The sequence below is a fragment of the Schistocerca nitens genome, chromosome 8 (assembly GCF_023898315.1).
Source record: "Schistocerca nitens isolate TAMUIC-IGC-003100 chromosome 8, iqSchNite1.1, whole genome shotgun sequence".
Lineage (NCBI taxonomy): Eukaryota > Metazoa > Arthropoda > Insecta > Orthoptera > Acrididae > Schistocerca > Schistocerca nitens.
In genome coordinates, this window is record NC_064621.1 from 552,778,968 (window position 1) to 552,796,970 (window position 18,003).

At 38.9% G+C, this 18,003-nt stretch overlaps 1 protein-coding gene across 4 annotated transcripts in view; it reads left to right on the forward strand.

Moving 5' to 3' along the window:
• The first annotated feature begins 3,458 nt into the window (after positions 1-3,458).
• LOC126199268 (alpha-N-acetylgalactosaminidase-like) overlaps positions 3,459-18,003 on the forward strand; it is a 66,245-nt gene continuing 51,700 nt past the window's right edge. Inside the window, exons 1-2 of one of the 4 annotated variants that reach the window (XM_049936077.1) lie at positions 3,459-3,481; positions 17,595-17,754. In XM_049936077.1, the coding sequence (XP_049792034.1) occupies positions 17,597-17,754 (158 nt within the window). In that variant the 5' untranslated portion in view covers positions 3,459-3,481; positions 17,595-17,596. Of the gene's footprint in view, positions 3,482-17,360; positions 17,452-17,594; positions 17,755-18,003 lie in introns of those variants that run through there. The other 3 variants (XM_049936076.1, XM_049936074.1, XM_049936075.1) reach the window with 3 other exon arrangements.

Genomic DNA, 18,003 nt, shown 5'->3' on the forward strand with positions numbered 1-18,003 from the left:
GAGAAGATCAATTTGGATTCCATCGAAATGTTGGAACACACAAGGCAATACTGACCCTACGACTTATCTTAGAAGATAGATTAAGGAAAGGCAAACCTACTTTTCTAGCATTTGTAGACTTAGAGAAAGCTTTTGACAATGTTTCCTGTAAACTCTCTTTCAAATTCTGAAGGTGGCAGGGCTCAAATACAGGAAGCTTAAGGCTATTTACAATTTGCACAGAAACCAGATGGCAGTTATAAGAGTCGAGGGGCATGAAAGGGAAGCAGTGGTTGGGAAGGGATTGAGACAGGGTTGTAGCCTGTCCCCAATGTTATTGAATCTGTATATTGAGCAAGCAGTGAAGGAAACATAAGAAGAATTTGGAATAGGAATTAAAATCCATGTAGAAGAAATAAAAACTTTGAGATTTGCCAATGACATTGTAATTCTCTCAGAGGCAGCAAAGGACCTGGAAGGGCAGTTGAATGGAATGGACAGTGTCTTGAAAAGAGGATAGAAGATGAACACCAACAAAAACAAAATGAGGGTAATGGAATGTAGTCACATTAAATCAGGTGATGCTGAGGGAATTAGATTAGGAAATGAGACACTTAAAGTAGTAGATGAGTTTTGCTATTTGGGGAGCAAAACATCTTATGATGGTCAAAGTAGAGAGGATATAAAATGTAGACTGGCAATGGCAAAGAAAGCATTTCTGAAGAAGAGAAATTTGTTAACATCGAGTATAGTTTTATGTTTCAGGAAGTCATTTCTGAAAGTAGTTGTATGGAGTCTAGCCATGTATGGAAGTGAAACATGGACGATAAATAGTTTATACAAGAAGAGAATAGAAACTTTCAAAATGTCGTGCTACAGAATAATGCTGAAGATTAGGTTGGTAGATCACATAACTAATGAGGAGGTACTGAATATAACTGGGGAGATGAGTAACTTGTGGCACAACTTGACCAGAAGAAGGGATTGATTGGTAGGACACATTCTGTGGCATCAAGGGATCACCAATTTAGTATTGGAGTGAAACGTGGAGAGTAAAAATCGCAGAGGGTGATAAAGGGATGAATACACTAAGCAGATTCAAAAGGATGTAGGTTGCAGTAGTTACTCAGAGATGAAGAACCTTGCTCAGGATAGGGTGGCATGGAGAGCTGCATCAAACTATTCTCTAGACTGAAGACCATAACAACTACAACAACAACAACAACAACAACAATATTTCTAAACCAGTTTTCCTGCCTGCATAAACTTTTAGCTCTATGTGTAGCTACTTATAGATCCATTCCATTAATTAAGATGTTTGTGTCATCCACAAATAGTACTGATCTTTAATTAATTTCCTCTGGTAGGTCATTAATATACATCAAGAACAGCAGTGGCCCTACGACACTTCCCTATGGCACAGCATTTCGGATCACACTTATATCTGGGTAGATTTATTTCTCTCATCATCTGTTATTTCTTTGTTTTGGTATCTGTTCATGAAGTAGGATTTTATAAGATTGAATGCATTGCCTCTCACCCCTTAGAATTTTAGTTTTTCAAGGAGAATGTTGTGATTAATTACTAGGTCAAGAACTTTTGATAGATCAGAGACACATCAGGTACACATTAATAAGAGACAAGGAAATCAAAGAAATTTAACCTGTGTTCTATTTTAAAAATATTACTGCTTAATGGTCTTCACACTTATGCTGTCAAACCAGTTATGGATTCCTCCTTGTCAAATATTAGCAGTACATGGTCCACAAGTTCTTGTGTTACTGAGTTGGTAGATTTATGTTTTCAGAACCCATCTTGGCTTCTGGCTATGACATGAAGAAGTTTAAGTATCTTTTATATGGAATGTGTTGAAATATTTTAGATATTACTGGTATAATACTAACAGATCTGTAATTTTCAGGTTCTGTAGTGTTATCCTTTTTGTACCCTACCCTAGAATGTTTAAACTACAGGGATATAGTTTCTATGATTGCTTCATTTATCATGTTAGTCAAAAGTTTAATGATGAATTTGGATGAAAGCTTGATAATCTTATTGAGATATCATATATGTCCTGCGACTTTGTGTTTTTCAATTTATTTGTGGTTCTTGTTACTCCTTCTTCACTTGTTGGATATAGATATATAGAATTCTGTAGTAGATGTCTTTTCTCTATTAAAGCATTCATAGCACTTGTTGGACCTGACATATCCTTTGTTAGATTTTTGCACACATTTATGTAGTAGCCATTAAATGCTCTGGCTATAGTTTCTGGGTTTCTCTGTACAGAATTTTTCCATCTAATTTCTTAGAGGCTTTTATTTTTGTATTTTTAATGGATTTATGATCATTCCCACTGTTTTTGACTTGTTGCCTGAGTTTATATTGTCCTATTCAACATCAGTTTTCTTTGTGTATTTTATTACTTACTTTCTTCATTTCTTATGCATCAATTTTTAATAGGGAATGCCTTCTTAATATGTTCAAAATATTTGGTTATGCATAAGCCAAAACTGTAGGCACTTCCTTTGTCACTTTGAATTTCATTTGAGCCTTCTTTAATCAGATTGTAACTGAAGATATTTATTTACTGTCATGCTTTTCTTGGTATTTGATGTGGAGTTTTGTGGGCTTTGAATTTTGTCCTGCTGAGATTATTAAAGTTACTGTCAAAGCTGTTACTGGCACTCATTACTATTGTTATAAGATCTTCTTACCCAAGATCAGCTCCTGGAGAATGCACATCACAGATCACATTCCTGAGCCTTGTACTTAACTTAAAAATACTATTGCTTGGGACTATTCACTAGTTGCCTGGGACATGATGAATACAATAAACAATAAACAATATGTCAAATAGCATACTACCACTATTTTCACATCACACAGTGATTTATTTTCATGTCATTGTATAGAAAATGCCTCTTGTTGCACCTTTGTAAAGCTTGTTTTGCAGTGATCCATGAAAAACTAATTTCTTATGATCAAAATTCTACTCTTGTCTTAAACTTTATTGAGGTATATGCATAATGTATCTTTTTTCACCTACAAAAAATTTAATTAGATAGCTAATTAAGTAGTGGTGTATTCATAATTCTACAGGTAAGTATTTGATAGTGCCACAAATATTAATAATGTGTTTGTAAAATGAGTCAATGGTAACAGACATTTTAACTTTGTCTGTCAACACTATTTGAGCACAAGCAGGAAGGTCTCTTCCTGCAATTACCTGGAGAGAACAATCTCCATCTGTAATGAGAGGTCCTGTGTAATTTGCATACAAAAAAACATTTTGCATTTGAAAAGCTATCATACAGCCATTTCTGTGCAGCACAAAGATCATTAGGACAACATACCACTTCAATATGATGAGCACTGTTTTTTCCATTCTTTTAATGTTCCACTACACCTTTACCAACTAATAACAACACTCGGCTTCTTTTCTTGTGACCAGCCAGTTCACTTTTCATTATAGGAGATACTGCTTTCTGTCTACTCAGTGGTGAGTGCTGCATATTCACAAATGTTAAAAGTAGAAATATATTATATCTCTATAGGGAGGACAGTAAGAAGTAAAGTTTTAAGAGAGGTTAAGTTTGAAACAGATATTCACTATGAGAAAGAAACTAAACAAAATAATTGTGGCATGCTGCATCAGTACAACCAGCTGTAGATTCAAAATTTTCACCAATCACCAAAACTTCTTTTTCATCCAGTTATATATTAACTACTAGCTATCTTTATTGAAGCAAAATGGCAAAATGTTAAAGGAGTGCAAAGTAAAATTAATGAAGTACTTATTTCCATTGATTAATTAGAGTCATCAAACCCAGTCAACATAACCTGCCTCTGTGAACATCATATGACCACTAGTATAGATGTATAATGTGCTGCAGGATTTCAGTTAGCATCTTACTTTTCTAGATCAGAAATGGGGAGAGGAGGAGTTGCCACATTCTTCAGAAAGTGTCATAAATTTAAGAACATAGACATTCATAAATTTTGAAATAGTGGTTTCTGGTGGTAGATTTTCTTAAAAACTCTGCAGACAGTAACATTATCATTCAACTTAATTCCTTCTGTAATCTTCTCAACTACGATAGTTGACTGTTCATAACAGCCATTGATAACGTCTTTATCCTAAAATTCTTCCAGTAAGAATTTATTGCAGTCAGGAACATTATAATTCCTACTGTACACTTCCTGTCTAGGATAGATAACTCTTCAAAATCACACAGTGATATTATCTTTGTAAAAATTATATTACAAAACCAATTGTCAATGGCCTCTCAGACCATGAAATACCATTTCGTTTTGTTAAAAGTTCATACTGCTCAGAATACAAAATCTACTGAGTTCAAGAGGTTGGTCAGTAAGACAAAAAATGATTATCTTAGAAAACTCCTTGAAGACATGAACTGGAGTGATACTGGTATATACAGTACTCATGGCATGAATGAAAAATACAGTGCTTTACTGATAAAGTTCTCACCTTGTCTGAAAGTTGTTTTCCCCCAAAAGTAGACCAGATTAGACCAAACTCTATAAAGAAGCCACAGATTATTAAAGGAATAAAGGTACCTTGTTAAGACAAAAGGAAACTTTATCTGTCAGTCAGAAACAGCTCTGTTGTTAATGTTGTAGCTCATTGCAAGAAATACTGCAAAACGGTGACAATAGTAATACAGACATCAAAGCAAATGCATTATAAGAAAAAGATAGGTACATCAGGTAACAAAATAAAGACAATATGGGATATAGTGAAGAAGAAAACAGATAGAACTAAAAATGAGAAGATAGCACTAAGGGTAAATAATACATTGGTAACAGAGTGTGCAGTACTGCAAAACTATTTAATAAGCATTTCACAACTGTATTCAAAAGATGGGGCTGTCAGGTTGGCAGTAAGTTGCCACGGAATACCTCAGGCCAGCCATCACAAATAATTTCAGTAATATTAATATGACACTTATTACACTAGTATAAGCAATGTCCACCATAAAATCTTTAAAACAAAAAAGAAGAAAAAAATGTTGTAGTTATGATAAAATATCAACAAACTCGAGAAATGTCCTAGAATTTCAGAGCATGGTGGCTGGAATCAGCATTAGTGGTGAAAACACTGCCAAGCAGAGCTCTCGTGCTGTGCTGTGTCAGAATGTGAATACACTGAGTCATAATGCCAACACATTTGCCTGTTTACTCACCTGCACTGCAGGCTGCTCATTTCTGCTTCAGCATTCGTTGCATGCAGACAAGTACATCAATGAGAAGAAGTTGACTATACTGCTTTTATATGATGAATGTAAAAGAAATCTCATAGAAACAGAACAGTGATATAAGGCTATCCATCCATATCTCCAATGTCTGACACAGCAGGCCATTGCAGGAATTATTAATAGTCTAGTGTTGATAGGCTGCTTTAATGTGAAAAAGAGTATAAGAAAGAAGACTGCAACTGACAGAGAACACGAAAAAGGTGTCCTGGTTATGATGCTAATGAATCCACACAGTGGTATGAGACATACTGCCAAGGAACATGGAATCAGCCAGATAAATGTCATTCTCGTCTGCATTGACAGCATTTCAATTCCTATCATCTGTCACTGCCTCAGACACTTGCCAGTGGTGATTTCAAACATCATACAGAATTTTATCGGTTTACCCTTTAACAACTGAGAGATGCCGGTTCATTTTTTCAATGTGTGCTCTTTAGTGATGAAGCAACGGTTACTAACCATGCTAATGTAAATGTGCATAACATTGCACTACCGAGCAGCTGAAAATCCACACTGGCACAGGTGCAACATCAATCACTGTGGAGCATAAAAGCATGGTGCGGCATCATAGGTAATTATACTGTGGGACCTTACTTCATCTCAGGCATTCTAAATGGACATTCATATGTGCACTTTCTGACAACTGTTCTGCCAGTTCTTCTAGAAGAGGTAACTCTGGATATTTGACAGCGTATATGGCTGCAACACAATGGTTGTCCAGCTTACTCATCCTGTGTTGCAACACAATTATGGATGACAATTTTCCTGGACACTGGATAATACAAAATTCTGTTGTCAATTGACCTATGAGATCTCCTAATTTGACTCCTCTTGATTTCTTTCTTTGAGGAACACTCAAAGATGCTGTCTATGACAAAGTCCCAACTACATCAGACAATATGTGTAGTCAAATCACCAGTGCATGCTCTACCACATCATCCACTGTAATTACATCTGTTCATCATTCTTTCAAATGGTGACTGCAAATGTGCCTTTCAGTTCCTGGTCAACAGTTTGAACATATGCTTAAATAAAGGATAAAGTTATTTTTTAAAGACAAAATGTATATTATGTGATTTGGGTTGCTACCAAATCATTGTTAGTAAATTGTTTATTTCATTTATATTATGTACGAAATTACGCAATAATGTCAAATAAGTTGACAGTGTATGTTGCATACAGCTGGTAACAGTCATTATGCTCTTACGTTTAGCATGAAATGACATTTCGTTAACAAGAGCATTTATTTTTAATAAAATGTTTAGTTCAATGAATGTATCCTATATGAGAGCATTTAGAGCAGTGTAGGTAGAGACAATTGTCCAACAGCCTGTATTCTACCTTCTAACATTTACATATTTAATACGGTAGTTGCATTTTGCAGTGTATAAGTCCTCTTTATTTTTGAAGGTTGAAGAGTTGATTTATCTGTTTCAGCTCATGTAAATCTGGGAGTATGCAAAAATGTGAAATAGTTTTCCTAAGCCCTTTGTAATACACTAGATTCTAGCTTTTGAACTACCACTCCCTTTCTAGTGTGAGTACTGTCACTGGTGCTGCAGGTGGGTGCATTTGAATGTACATGGTTGTGTGAGCAGAGCACTATTCCATAAGCATTGTCCCTGCATATTCTGCTTATGTTGGTTCTGAATGATTTGAGTTTCAGGTAGATACGGGGCATCAGTCATCCTAATTAAATTAGACACATACAGACTCTTGGACTGCTCTGCATTGCAGTAACCACTATATCATGCTGTATCTTATAGTAAACAGCGTATTCCACTGTGGGGTTAATTCTCCATCTCTGTATATTATAAGAGTGTGGAATGGACACTTTTGTTGTTAGTGATGAATTCACTGTCAGCACAAAATATTTTTGGTCTGGATTCCTTTTTGGATTCCAGATCATTGACAGAATCCATTTAGTTTCCCAACTGGTCCCCTTCCAAAATTTGGTCTCTTTATTATGGTTGTATGGTCAGCTATTTCAAAATACCTGGTGTTGGTCAGAAAATTTTGAGGCCCATGTCTCCCTTCAGCCATCAGCAGTACCTAAATTTTGTCACACCTGCCCCATTCCCTTCATCACATGTGACAAAGCAAAGGACAAATTGTAGCATTGGCAGGAACTTGGTGTCATTTTTCCTAATCCATCTAGTCAGTGGGCTACCCATGCCTTTGGTGGTGATCCAAAATCCAGGTGGTGCTGTGTGCCTTTGTGGCAATTTTAAACAGTCAATGTACAATTTGTTGGAGACTCATATGCCACTCCACATCTGGAGGAGATGGTGAAGTTGTCAGAGGCCAGTATTTCCCCCCACAACAATCTGCATAATACACACCTGCAATTGCCATTGGACTCCACTTCTCAGCACATTTTAGAGCTCCACACCCCTGTTATAGAAAGTACAAACATGAATTATGGAATATTGTACTTCATAGAACCAATGTAGGATGCAATGGAGTACAGGCTGTGTGGCACTGAACTCAGTGAATGGACAACAGTTTTACAGATTATGGAATAGGCTGAGCACCCGTTTGTGCTCACTTGAATAATACTGTTTCTTTGGCAGCTCACCAGAGTGCTCCAGGGGGCTGACCCAGGTGGCCTCTACAAGCAAGCCTGTGAACTGTATGGATGCCCAATTTCTGAAATCACATGCATCATGAGTGATGATACATCAGTCCTCTCTTGTAGGGGACAGGAAAACTGTATACATGCATAAAAACATTAGGCACAGAAAAATATGTGGTACAGAAAAATGCATGGTACAGAAAAAATTCATGGTACTGATAAATCACTGGTTCCAAAAAAGCACTGGTAGCAAGAAAGCACTGGTACCAAAAAGTGCTGGTAGTAAAAAAGCACTGATTGCACAAGGCATTGATATTACTAGTCACAGAAAACACCAAAGATGCTGCTAACATCAATTTCATCCCCCAATGACGGTGGCTGCTGCAGCATGTGGTGGGCAGGCACTGGCAGGTACGGGCCGAAGTGATGAGGGAGCAGTTTGGCGTGCCATTGCCCCCTCTCATGAAAGGCCATAGGGCAGGACAAGGGACAGCATTTCCATGACAGTGACACCCGCAGCAGCATGAACAAGACCATCTGCAACACAGGAACAGGCATCGGTGGTGGTGGGGACGGAGTGGCGGTGGGCACTCCAGGACAGAACCCCCGTGCACAGCTGCAGCTGGTTGAAGTGATGCCCATCAGGAGTGCAGATGATGCAAAGGTTCTGGCCCAGTGAAGCCTGATGAAGGCAGGAATGCAGTTCGGCATGTGACCGAAACCACGAGCCCAGACAGGTACACCTGGTGACACAAGCGTGGTGTCGGAAGCAGCAGGTCAAGAAGGGTCCATGATTGGCATCCGTGTAGCAGCTCCTCTGGACTCTTGTCCCCCACTGGAATGAAATGGTACACACTCAAAAAATGGGTTAAAGCAGCTTCAGGGGACCTGCCTGATACATACTTCCACATCTGAGTTCAGCCTCATGATTAGATTGAGGTTGTAATGGTTGAGTTGTGGTATGGTGAACATCAGTAGCCTGACAAAAAGATGTAAATTCTCGAGGAACAAACTGGGGGGCTGTTAACAATATCTGTGATATACAGAAGTCCCTCAATTGCAAATATCTTAGACAGGGCCAAAATAATGGCTGCCATGGATGTGGACCAACAACACGCTATGTAGGGTGAACTTGGAATAGGCATCCATTACAATGAGCTAACACTGTTGTAGGAAGGGCCCAGCAAAATTGGCTAGTTTACGCTTCCAAGGGTGCTGTTGCATTTGATTTGGCTGGGTTAGCAAGATGCCGATGGGGCCACCTGCTGCTGAACACAGTGAGTGCAAGCATCAATGAGCTGTGTAATGTCCCCACCCTCGCCCGGCCAACACAGATGTCAGTGAGCCAAAGCCTTGGTGTGAGAGGTCTCCCAGTGACCGACATGCAGAAGCCACAGTACATTATAGTGTAAGGAAGAGGGAATCACAGCCTGGGGAGCAGCCTCCTCCATAGCTAATAAAAGAACCCCATCAAATGCAGAAAGGTGGTGCTGAAGGGAGAAGTAAACACGCAAAGGATCTGAGGCACAGTCTGGGGTTTTTTTGGCCACCTGTGCAGCACAAAAGAGAGGACCCAACTGAGTACAGGATCCATGGTGATGGTCGACACTATTGTAGCACTAGTAATGGGAAAACCATTGACCATGTTATGGTTCTCAGTATCTACTTAGAAACAAATCAACTTGTCCTGATCGAGCTCCGGGTCTGGCCCAATTGGAGGGTGAGATAAGGCATCAGTGTTGGCATATTGCGCCATTCGCTTGTAATGGATCTGATAATGATAACAGGAGAGGAAGAGAGCCTTGTCTGGTACATAAGCTGAAGGATTAAAAAGAGCAACCAATAGCTTGTGATCTATGATTAAACAGAACTTAGAACCGTACAAGAAGATGTAAAATTTCTTGATGGTGAACACCATGACTAAAGTCTCCTTTTCAATCTGAGAATACCTCTGCTGAGTGGGAGTTAAAGGCTTAGAAGTTTTAGCAGTGGGTCAGTCAGACCTGTTCACATATTTGTGTGCCAAGATCATGCTGAGAGACATCTGCAGCCAACACAAGATGCTGAGCTGGCTGAAAAGTGACCAGACATGGGACAGATTGAAGCTTAGATTTAAGCAAATTGAATGCCCGGCCACAAGCTGGAGACCAGAAAAAAGGCACATTTTTATGCAAAAGTGCATGCAGGGGCTGAACAACAGTGGATGCGCCCAGTAAAAACTTATGGTAGTATGTAACTTTACCTAGAAATGGTTGCAGTTTCTTAACAGAGGTCAGCCACTGCAAAGCTGCAATTGCATCAACAGGGTGAGGCAACAGCTTGACCACTGTGTGAGAAACCTCAAAAGGCAACATTGTACTTGAGACTACAAAATGGAAAACAATTGGTAAGGTGGTCTTTGGTGGAAAGTGGCCACCTGATAATTTTATGAGCAGCTCGTCAGAGTGGGGTGAAGGATATATATCCATCACAGATTGTGCATTAATTATGACACTGAAGTCAGCAAAGAGGTGAACTTACCCATCGACTTCTTAACAAAGACCAGTGGTGTAGCCAATCACTGGTAGAAATAGGCCAAATGACTTTATGTGACATCAAATGGTTCAGTTCAGCCCTGACAGAGTCGCATAACATGACAACCACATGCCGCGCCCAGAAAAAACAAGGACGGGTGGACTCTTTCACGGTAATGTGAGCCTGAAAACCAGTGGCACAACTGAGCCCAGGGGAAAATAATGATGAAAATTCAGATCAGAGGGACTCCAATTGCTGATACAGAAGTTGATCTGACATCAAATTTACCTCATCGGCAATGGAGAAACCAAAAGCGTTAAATGTATCTAATCTGACCAGGTATGAAAAAGATCCACAGCAAGGAAGGTGAGAAGGCAAACAACAGATTTGTAAGAAATGGGAGTGGAGAACTGACCTAGGATCAGAATCTGCTGTTTATTGTAGCTAATCAACTTCTGTAAAACCTGTGTGAGGGGAGGGGAGACCAAGTCCACGTACATTTGTGCATTTGCTTAAGTCACTGCACCTCCTGTGTCCACTTGCATTTTTAGCAATTTATTAAACACATGCAAGTCAATAAACAATTTGTTCAGGGGGACAGTCACTGTAGAAATACAGTTTATGTCCATCAGTACTATTGTGTCCACCACGTTTGAAGAGAAGTTACACACCAATGCAATGTGGCCTTTCTTTCAACACTTGTTGCGAACAGCCCAGTTCTTAGGGCATGCAGCACACTTATGTTGGATAAACCTGTACAGGCAAGACAGAAAGGCAGCAAGTGGTCACTGCTGTGATGCATCCTGTTGCTGCTGCTGTAGCCATAACCGACACTGCCCCACGTGACACTAAGTCAAAGGTTGTTCTGCTGCATGGCTTCCAACTTGCCTGTACATTTGCTGTGTGCCCAACAGGCATTGACTGAGTAACTTCCAGTACCTTTCCCCATGCAGCAATCTGATCACTTGTGACTCATGATGCTTCAAATGACTTTGCTCTATTAAGCACATACGTAAGTGTGATATTCTCATACTGAAGTGCTTCTTCACACAGTTCCCTATCTGGGGCAGATGAATAATATCATGCACCATGTGATCAACATAGGATTTATGAAGGGTACCAATGACAAATTTATGATGATGGCTCAACCCATGTAATTCTGCAGCCCAAACTTTGTAAGATTGGTTTGGACGTTTCTGATAATGGTAAAATTCTACACACATCTCAGTGACACTGCGTTCTGTCGCAGTAATAGGTTGCGAGAAGTTGCACATTTCATCAAATGGTAAGCTGGCCAGTTCTTGCAGAGGTGCAAGTTGTCCTCAGGTGCCTGAGGCTGCAGTTATGTGTGTGCAAGTTGTGTTTGCATGCATGTGTACATGTGTGTTTGTCGTCTAATTTTGACGAAGGCCTTACTGGCCAAAAGCTATATTTGTGACAGTCTTTTTGTTGTGCATATCTGTGACTCAGAATTTCTGCTATATGGTGAGTAGCAACTTTCCTTTTCACAATATTGGCACAACCGATACATGCACGGCAGAAGCCAGGAAAGAAAGAAAGTGGTACACAAGTTTGCATCACCCATGCAAAAACCTTGGAGAAATTGGCATAACCATGTCTCATAGGGGTCCCAATCTTCAGCTGATTCATCATATGCCAAGATGCATGACGGTTGTACTGATGGAAGAGTGATCTGCTGCGAACACGTACATACCACTTAATTGAGAGCAGTGATGAGAGCCAACTGTTGTTCCACAAAAGCTTGCTGTTGGGCTGTGATACATTGGGGTATTTCTTCCATCAGTATGTTTGTTGGGAGACTTAACACTGACACTAACACACATAGAAAACATAACCCTCACTCATCACCAAGTTTGTTATAGCAAGAATATACATGATTTATGGAACGTAGTACTTCACAGAGCCAACGTAAGATGCAGTACTGTACAGGGTGTGCATAACACTGAACACATTGAATGGACAGCAGTAATACAGATTACAGAATAGGCTGAGCACTCATTTGTGATTGCTTAAATAATACTGTTTCTTTGGCGGCTCACCAGAACATGTCAGGGGGCCAACCCATGTGGTCTTTATAAGTGGACCTGCGAACTGTATGGATGTGTGATCTCTGAAATCACACATGTCAGGAGTGAAGATACAGCAACCCACCATGGGCTTTACCAGTTTATTCTCTTACCCTTTAGAATTTTGCTGCCCCAGTAATTTATCAAAGGTATTTGGAGCATTTGATTAAGGACATCCCTGCTGTGTCACCTAAGTTGATGACCTCTGGGCCGTAGGCTCCATGGCAAGAGGAGCATTTATGGAATCTGCAGGCAGCTTTCCAATGCCTTCTGCACAGTGGCCTTTGTGGCAAATTTGAAAAATGTATCTTTTTGCCCCAAAGGTGCATTTTTTGGGACTTGTGGTTAGCAAATATGGCATTATCCCTACATTACACACCAGCACATCAAATGCATCATCCACCTGCCAGCCCCAAGAATCTGATGGAGCTCCACTCCTTTTTGAACAAGATTTCTTATTATGCTTAGTTCATTCCCTAGGTTTCACATGCATCTGCCAGCCTCTTAACCAGCTTCACCAAAAGGGGTCAAATTAATGTGGTCTGTGGATTGTCAGTGCACTTTTCACTTCCTCAAGCAGTGTTCATACTCTGCTCTCTGTTTCACTTCTTTTAAGCCAGGTAAGCAATTAACCCCGGCCTTTGATGTGTCCAAGTATGGCACTGGTGCAGTCCTATCACATAGGAACCCAGATGGTACCAAGCAGCCCATCACTTATGCATCAAAGATGCTTTCAGTGGAGCAAAGTAACTATTCACAGGTGGAAAAGGAGGTACTGGCTTACATTTGTGGCATTAAAAAGTTTTGTGCTTTTGGTATGGTGCTCAGTTCATACTCACCACCAACACAAAACACTGATTTCATTATTTGGCTCCTATTCTAAGCTACCTGATAGGACTGCACATCAACTGCAAAGGTGGGCACTTGTATGACATTCTTTACCGCTTCACTGCTCAGCTTGCAGATGCAGATGCATTATCACTATTGCCCGTGGGACCTGATCCAGATTCCATCAACAGAAGGCTCTCATTTCAACACTGGACAATACTTGCAGCAGACATTGCTGGATTGTCCCTTGATGGCATGGCTGGTCACAACTGCCACGACTACCTCCTGTTTTCTGGAAAATCATATGAACAGTCTCGATGGGGTGGCCCAAATGTGCCCATTTGGGAATGGATTTAGTACCATGCAGTAAATTCAACATTATCCAAGGGGTCCTCATACTTGCCACACAGAAGCAAAACTATCAAGTCATTATTCCTTCAGTTTTTTGTCCTCGCATACTCCAGCTGCTGCATGTGTCACACTGAGCTATTTCTTCTATGAAGGCCTTAACACAGGGATACATCTACTGGCTGTGGAGTCAACTGAACATGTTATTACCTTGTTTTCTGCCACTTAACAACCTTCATGGTGGCACAGTTCTGTTAGACCCTTCATTTTAACTGTCAACTACCACTTTTAGTGCATAATTTGTTTATATCTGGATGTGAATAATACAGAGTTGCTCTAAGACAGTTGCCTTTCACCTACAGTTTGTTAAAAAGAATCTCTGTCACCTGAGGATACATCTTCAATTAATGAAACTGGTCATTACTTTCAGTAAAAAGTATTTTACAGCCAATGTGGATAATTTCATTCAAAATGGAGTCAACTGAGTCATCGTTGCCCACTACTGTGGTAGACTGACTGCCGGAGAATCTCGTGCCCTCTCTAGTTTTGTGATGGAGATCACAGCAGAAACTGAGACATTTTTGATCCTACATGGCCTTTTAGGGGGGAGGAATTTACTATCCCTGTCAGTGGACATACATATTGACACAGATAAGCTGGCAGCAGAGTAATGCATAATGCTACCATGGACAGTATGCGCAGAGAACCATATGACAGAACTGCTGACCCAGATGTTTACTTGAGAGGCCGGGCCAGTCAATTCTTATGCTGAGATCAACTAACACAGACCTGGCTTTCACGTCACATCATGCTCTTGGTTCCACATGCTAGTTTCAGTCATTTGTGCTGGTCACATTTTGTGTTTTTCTCCATTCCAGTCTCTATGCTCCTCTGTAGATTGACCCTCATGCCAAGGTTTTTCTCTTCTGGGGGCCAGCTCCCCAGCCTTTGGGTCGAGCAACCACTGTTGGTTACAGTAGTGACATTTGTGCTGACAGGGTGGATTTGCAACATTGACATGCCCTTTCAGATACAAAAGCATACTTTCTGTCTTTCTATGACTCAGTGAATCAGTGTTTCACTGTGAGCCATTTGACATCTGCAACATCCTCCAGACTTCTCCATGCTTTACCGTCTGCATCTATAAGCATCCTTGTATTTGCTGCAAGATTTTAATGTTCTCAGATCATCTTTTAGGTCTTATCTGTAAAAAAACTAGGAAAGTGTTCCCTAGGCCCTTCGACTTTCAGTTTGCTTGGATATTGTCCAACTCCTCCATTCCACTTTCACTACAAGCATAATTACATCTCTCTTTTCAATTTGTTCCCCTTTCTATTCCTGTGTTTTGCTGTCTATCCTAGTACTGCCTGACATGTTCCTCTCCATTACTCACTGAGCAACCATCAGTTTTTGAAGAATTTTTGCACTGTAAGTGCATGTCCCAAGTGAAAACTGGCAATATGCACTGTTTCTTAATTTTCCATTGCAAGACACCAGAAGCTGAGTTTTAAAACTCTGCGTGGTTTACCAAAAGTACTCTAGACCATTTTACTCTTATTTCTTTTGCTATCAATCCAACCATTGTTTCCAACTGGCCTTTATATGAAATGTCACTAGCTGTTTTATTACTTTGTTGTTAATTTGTACTACTCATTTTTTGTATTTTTGTTACTGCATACACTAGTTTAGTCTTATTATAATTGCTTTTTAGGACTTTTTTAAAATTATTTCAATTATGCATTTCCATTAGTTATTGAAGCTTATCTGCACTAACAAACAGTACAATGTAGTCAACAAAATGAAAGTGATTCACACATATTGCATAAACAAGTATTCCATCTGCTTTTTTCCTGTTTCCTGTAGTGATGCTAAAATTGTTTTGGTGATGTAAAATCTCATGGCCTGACTGAATTCCCCATTAACCTGATGAAGTCGGAATATTATGTAGTGCTGTTTATGTGGTAGCTTACTTTCTGCTAATGAACATAGTCATTTGAATTTAATAAAAGTTTTACTAATAAAAGTCTTTCTTTAATATATTTATAACAAAATTAAATGTCTTTTTTTCTAAACACTCTGACTCTGTCATGATCTATGATTATGCTGACCAAACTCTATTTTTATTGCCTACACTAACTGAACTGGATATTTTCCTGTTATTTTATTCTCTTTTATTTTGTCTGATATGCTTCGTATAAAAGCACCCTAATTATTTCTTCATTATCATATTAATTCCCTTTACAAATAGTTTGATAAAATGTATAATATTTATTATTTGTGGTTTATTTCTAGTTAACAGCTTGAGCTTCTTGATCTATTGATGTAGTATAGTACGTTCCACTGTCTAGCAGTGTGTGGGAAAAATTAACATTTGAATCTTTCTGTATGAACTTGGTATTGGAAAAATGGTTCAACATGACATTAAAATCTATTGATTGGAATAAAGGATAATAGGGCTAAGATACACACACTAGAGTTTTTGCCTGGGATAAAAGAAGTTTGTAGTATTATATGTACATAAAAGTGACAGTTTTCATAAAAACAACTTCATATAAATATTTCAACATTAATGAAAATTGCAATCCCAAAAAGGACATATGTGTCTTAAATGGACCTCATACCACAGATTATACAAATGAGAACACAAATACTGATATTGCAGAACTGGATGTGGTTTGGAGTGAGCTCCCAGAATACTGAAGTCAGAGCATCTAAATTCTGAATTATGGAACAAAATAGGACCTTGGAGACTCTCCCAGTTTGTATCTAAATCCATGGAGCCTCAGCTATGGTTACTGAAGAATTGTGACAAGATAGTAAGGTTGCCTTCAATATTCTGGACTCAAGATTGCATGTTGTATACAATTGTGCCCCAATCTGCCACACTCACTGTTTGTCCCTGTGCCACTCAACAGGGAACACTGACTTTCCATTGTTTGCGAATATTAGGTGTGAAACAGTGATGATTTAAGAGATTTCCTGTATAATTAAAAAAAATCATCTTTTTGTAGATCCTACAACATGAAACCACAGGGATCTAACATATGGTATAGGTACTGTAAGTTCTTCATTTTATGTGATATAAAGGATATATAGGCATGATGAGAGATACTGATACAGATATAAAACAGTTAACTGTCTGTGGAGATGCCATTTACTTTGTACAGTACTTATTTTTAGGAATCGCCAGTGCATGAAAATTTTGAGTTTAAATATTCTCGTAATAAAAACGAAAACAAAATTTTAGAATTTTTAAGGATCCAAATTGATGTGACAGTGCTCCTTGCTGTCTGTAAAATACACAGACAGAGCAAATACTTTACTCTCCTTTGTAAGATAATGGAGTGAAATCTGTAATTGTTTGCATTAATGTAAATCCAGTGGATAAATTTAAAATAATATAATGCTTGCCTCATAAAACTAGGATTGCATAATGCATAGAAATCTACTTATACTTGTTCCTGATAAATCTTGAACTAAACACTTAACTGTAGTAGACAGCAAACAAAAGAAAGGAGTACAGATAACATCACCCTGTACAGGCCATAATTTAGGGCATTTGAAAGTGTTTTTGTAGCCAGCTCTTGATAGTGCTCATATCAGTTAGGAAAGTCAGCCCTCTCAAGAACCACTCTTGAAATGACCATTCACCTCAATTAAGAAGAATTAAAACTTTATCAAGAGATTATATCAAGAGAGAAGATTTGATAATGCTACACTAGCAAAGAAAGCAGATACCAGTTGCTTCCAAGGCCTCGACTGAGGGCAGGTGAAAGGGATTTGAAAACAACTCTTCACATTTCTGTTATGTATTATCTTCTTAAGGGGACACCTTCTCCAAGTACCCATTATCTTTACATTAAATATATTAAATTACTATCAAACAGATAACACAGAGAAGAAACAATTGATAACATTTGGATATCGTTATAAACCCGACACATTACAAATAACAGGTAGTTGATTTGGTCTTACTCTTTCCAGATATGGCAGGAATAGAATTGCTGCTTCTTTCTTTAATTCTGGCTGAAACTTCAGTCGCCTTGGATAATGGCTTGGCATTGACACCTCCAATGGGATGGTTAGCATGGCAAAGATTTCGCTGTGTTATTGACTGTACAAACTATCCTGATGAATGTATTAGGTAAGTACATGTTGACTAATTATCAACATTAATATCTTTTGATGTGTGCACCTCTCTCCTCTACTGTCCGGAAGTAGACACTGCATTCTTTCACTGATTTTGTTCTTTATATGTCACAGTGGAAGGAGAACACAGATACAAAGGTGTTTAAACTGGTTTTGCATGTTACAGCTATTATCAGCTCATGTTAATGACTGACTACACAGCACAACTTTATTTGTGTTTTAAAATTACTGCAAATCAAAAAGG